Source organism: Lycium barbarum, chromosome 4 (genome assembly GCF_019175385.1).
Source record: "Lycium barbarum isolate Lr01 chromosome 4, ASM1917538v2, whole genome shotgun sequence".
In the NCBI taxonomy this organism is placed as follows: Eukaryota; Viridiplantae; Streptophyta; class Magnoliopsida; order Solanales; family Solanaceae; genus Lycium; species Lycium barbarum.
In genome coordinates this window covers 115,080,712-115,084,969 of record NC_083340.1, presented here as the reverse complement: position 1 = coordinate 115,084,969, position 4,258 = coordinate 115,080,712, and the positions used below count along the sequence as shown (strand labels likewise).

The window sequence follows — 4,258 nt, the reverse complement described above, 5'->3', positions numbered from 1 at the left end:
ACCCACGTTTAGATTCAAAAATTTCAGTTCAACTGAGCTTTGATAATGTTCTTCTCTTTTTTTCTAAAGATACAATAGCCAAAAAAGATTTTCAAGAAAGAAGAGAAAAGTTTTAAAATATGTACTTTTTTGGATTTTTTGAATATTGTATAAATTATGTTAAATTTTGATACTACATCTTGAAAATAAAATAATTTTTTTATTAATCTTATAAATATAAATTTATTTTAGTATATTTTTGTAAATCTTAACAATAGCATATCCAGTGAAATCTCAGTGGTTTCTAGGGAGGGTAAAGCGTACACAGACCTCATCCCTATTTTGAAAAGTAGAGAGACTATTTCCGATTGGCTCTAGTCACAAAAATAAGCGATTCAAAGAAATAGGATTATAGACAACCCCTGCCTCAAAAAGAAAAGAAAAGAAAATAGACCGCCTGTGCATGTATGATAAAACACGCCGAGCCGTCATATAACACGACCAAAATGACCACCAACGAAATAGCATACATTCGTTACTGAATTTTTTAATCTATCCTTAGGTTTCTTGGGTCTTTCCCCAAATCCAAAGAAGAAGATAAGACTAATCATTTTGTAATTTATTATGAACTGTTATCGACTGTATAAAGATATTCCACAATTAGTTTATTTGATTTATTATAGTGTGTAACTTTATTATTTTTCATGTTTTTAGTTTCTCTTTTATAATTGTGATGTAATATTCGTTTTATTTCAATTTATATGTCTTGCTATTAATATGTTTAAAGAAAATATCATTTTTTGTATTTAGTCAGGAGCGGATCTAACACATATTGTGTGGGTTCACCGGAACCCAATAGCTTTTATATAAACCTGTATTTATATTAGGAACTCAACGAAATATCTATTAATACTTCATTGTGAACCCAATTATATATTAATTTGAAATTGTTGTAGGAAACCATAAACTTTAAATTGCTAATTCGCCTTTGTAGTAACTCTTTAATTCAAACATCTCATCCAGTATACATGTTTAAGACCACAAGGCATAAAGGATTTTAGTATATTATACATATCTATAATTTAAAACCACAATTTTAAAAGTATCCCTTACTTTCTTAAGACTACCCAATCAATTAAGATACATAAAAGTAAAATGAAAGAAGTAATATTTATTAGTATGTGACTTAATAGCATACAGTTCTTTTTTAACACCAATGTAAATAGTTGATCACAAATAATACCTAATAATGTAGCATGAATTGGTTTGGGTGGACTAGAACAACTGTACAAATGATATTCCCTCTTTTCTATTTTATGTGGCTCTGTAAATTTAACCTGTTAAAAAATGAATTAATAATACTTTTTTATATTAAAAATAATTAATCTTAAATTTCTTATTTTACCTTTAAATTATGAAATTTTTTTAGAGTCATATACTACAGTTTATTAAAATCATAAGTTTCAAAATCTTATTACACCACGTATATTACTCTCTTCGTTTTAATTTATGTGAAAGTGTTTGATTGGACATGAAGTGTCAGAATGAAAGAAAAACTTTTGAAACTTGTTATCTAAGACAAATCATAAATAGTTGTGTGCTAGAAATCATCTCATTTAAAAGTAAAATGAAAATTTTAAATCAAATTGTTACTAACATAGAAAAGTGATTCTTTTTTCGGACCAATTAACAAATCACATAAACTGAAATCGAAGAAGTATGACTTAACATCATAATTTCCAAATATCTTTATTTCTTTTTTTAAAATTATATGGATCAAAATGTGTCATATAAACTACCAGAGGAGCATTAAGTATCATTGTTATCCTTTTTGCCCACATACGACAATGCATTGTGGTTATAAATTAGTAGAGCAAGAGTTTAACAGCTAGCTGCCAATACTATTACCTTATTTTTAAGTAGATGTTTGGTGAATGATTGAACAAAGATATTTCTTTCCAATAAAAAACAATTCATACACCAAGAGACATTTTAATATTCATCAGCTCGCTTAACTTGTACTCCATAGTTATTGGTATGCATAATTACTCTCTTTTTATAGGGAGCAAGAAGACAACCGCTCAATATATCAAACAAATTATGACAACTGACAAGAAGGAACCGCTCTTGTCCAATTTGAAGCAAAAAAGATGCATCATTTCACTTGATGATACGATTGAAGTATGCATAGGAGATTTTGGATGGACTCAATTTGTACAAGTTATTCTGGTCTCTCTCGCTTGGGTTTTCGATGCTCAACAATCATTCATCAGTGTCTTCACTGATTCTCACCCCACTTGGCATTGTATTTCTTCATCTTCTTCCTGTCAAATAAACAAAAATATCTGTGACCTTCCAAAGGACACGTGGCGTTGGGATATGCCTACACGTGCATCGATCGTGTCTGATTGGTCACTGGAATGTAGCAGCTCAGTCATCACTGGCCTCCCGGCTTCGTCTTTCTTCGTAGGTTGCCTTGTTGGTGGATTTCTTCTATGCACTTTAGCCGATTCCTCTTTTGGCAGAAAAAACATGCTAGTTTTGTCATGCCTTATAATGTCCATTACGGGCTGCATTACTGCGTTTTCTACTGATATATGGATGTATTCTGCCTTGAGGTTCCTCTCTGGATTCGGCAGGGCAACTATAGGTACTTATGTTAGGGTCTGCCGAATTTTCTACATTGTTTGACCAAATCTTGTCAAAGTATTATGCTTCTTTAGTATACTTTTCTTTTTGTTGTATGATTTGTCGTCTTTATTATAGGTACTTGCTCTCTTGTTTTGTCCACGGAGCTAGTGGGAAGAAAGTGGCGAGGACAAGTTGGGATTATTAGCTTCCTTTGTTTCACTTTTGGATTTATATCTTTACCGGGGATAGCGTTTTTAAATAAAGGAAATTCTTGGAGAGCTGTGTATCTCTGGACTTGTATCCCCGCTGTCGTGTATACGATTCTTGTACATTTCTTTGTTAACGAATCACCTAGGTGGCTTTATTTGCGAGGAAAAAAGGGAGAATTTGTTAAGACGCTGAAAACCATCGCCAACCCAGCCACACGTAGCAAGTTAACTTCAACCTTCTTTGAAACGTTATTTACGGATTTGGAAAGTAACATGTCCGTGTTGGCGTCACAAGACTTGGATGTCTACTCGGCTATAAAATTGTTGATTGAAAAAGGATGGGCTTTGCGTCGACTGCTGACGGTAGTGTTGATTGGTTTTGGGGTTGGCATGGTGTATTATGGCATGCCGTTAGGGGTTGGAGACTTAGGATTTGATATCTACTTAAGCATTACACTGAATGCATTATCGGAGCTGCCATCGTCTTTGATCACGTTCTTCCTTATAGGGAAAATGAATCGGAAAGGGTCGCTCTTAGGATTTTCCCTACTCAGTGGCATATGCAGCGTGGGTTGCGCATTGGTGGAGGGGAGTGAGAGGTTGAAGTGGTTTCAAATGGGGCTAGAAATGCTGTCTTTTTTCAGTGCTTGTACGGCTTTTAATTTTCTATTGATTTACACGTTGGAACTATTTCCGACGTGTGTGAGGAACTGCGCAGTATCAATGGTGAGACAGTCACTAGTAGTTGGTGGTGCATTGAGTCCGCTGCTTGTAGCACTTGGAAGGAACAACAGCTTATTTTCTTATGGGATATTTGGAGTGTGTAGCGCCACATTTGGTTTGTTAACGGTGTGGTTGCCAGAGACTAAGGGCAGGCTACTTTGTGACACTATGGACGAAGAGGAGCGCCTGCTGGACCGTAAAGTTGACACCCTTACCTCAAATAGCAGTTAACGCTCATGTTGTTAATTTGTTGTGATTCGACTATTCGAGCCTTACTAAAGGCCAAGACAAAATGGAATAAGTTTACCTCATCAATTTTTTTTTTTACTTGTTTCCATATCTAGCAAAATAATAATAATAATATTAGGGTGCATAAGATGAGCTTTAGGCATCACATTCCGTATTATTCATTTTTGTAACAAAACATAATATTTTAATTAATGATTCTATAAGAAATAATAGAAGTACTCATCATTCCAATAAAAATAATAATAATAATAATAATAGGGTGCAGTAGATGAGCTTTAGGTATCACATTCCCGTTTTGTGTCTCAAGTATTGTTCACTTTTGTGACAGAACATAATATTTTAATTAATGATTCTCTAAGAAATAATAGAGGTCATCAATCCACAAATATCCTAAGCAGTTACCTACACAAATTATGGCTAATCATATCACCACGTCGCCCCATTTAAGTTCATCTCAGACCAATATC

The 4,258-nt window shown here is 33.7% G+C and overlaps 1 protein-coding gene across 1 annotated transcript; it reads left to right on the top strand.

Annotated features, from left to right (window-relative positions):
- The first annotated feature begins 2,029 nt into the window (after positions 1-2,029).
- Positions 2,030-3,857, top strand: LOC132638530 (organic cation/carnitine transporter 3-like). Its single transcript, XM_060355376.1, has 2 exons — positions 2,030-2,629; positions 2,746-3,857. The coding sequence occupies exons 1-2, from the start codon at positions 2,080-2,082 to the stop codon at positions 3,771-3,773; spliced, it is 1,578 nt and encodes a 525-aa protein (XP_060211359.1). The 5' UTR covers positions 2,030-2,079; the 3' UTR covers positions 3,774-3,857.
- The last annotated feature ends 401 nt before the right edge of the window (positions 3,858-4,258 follow it).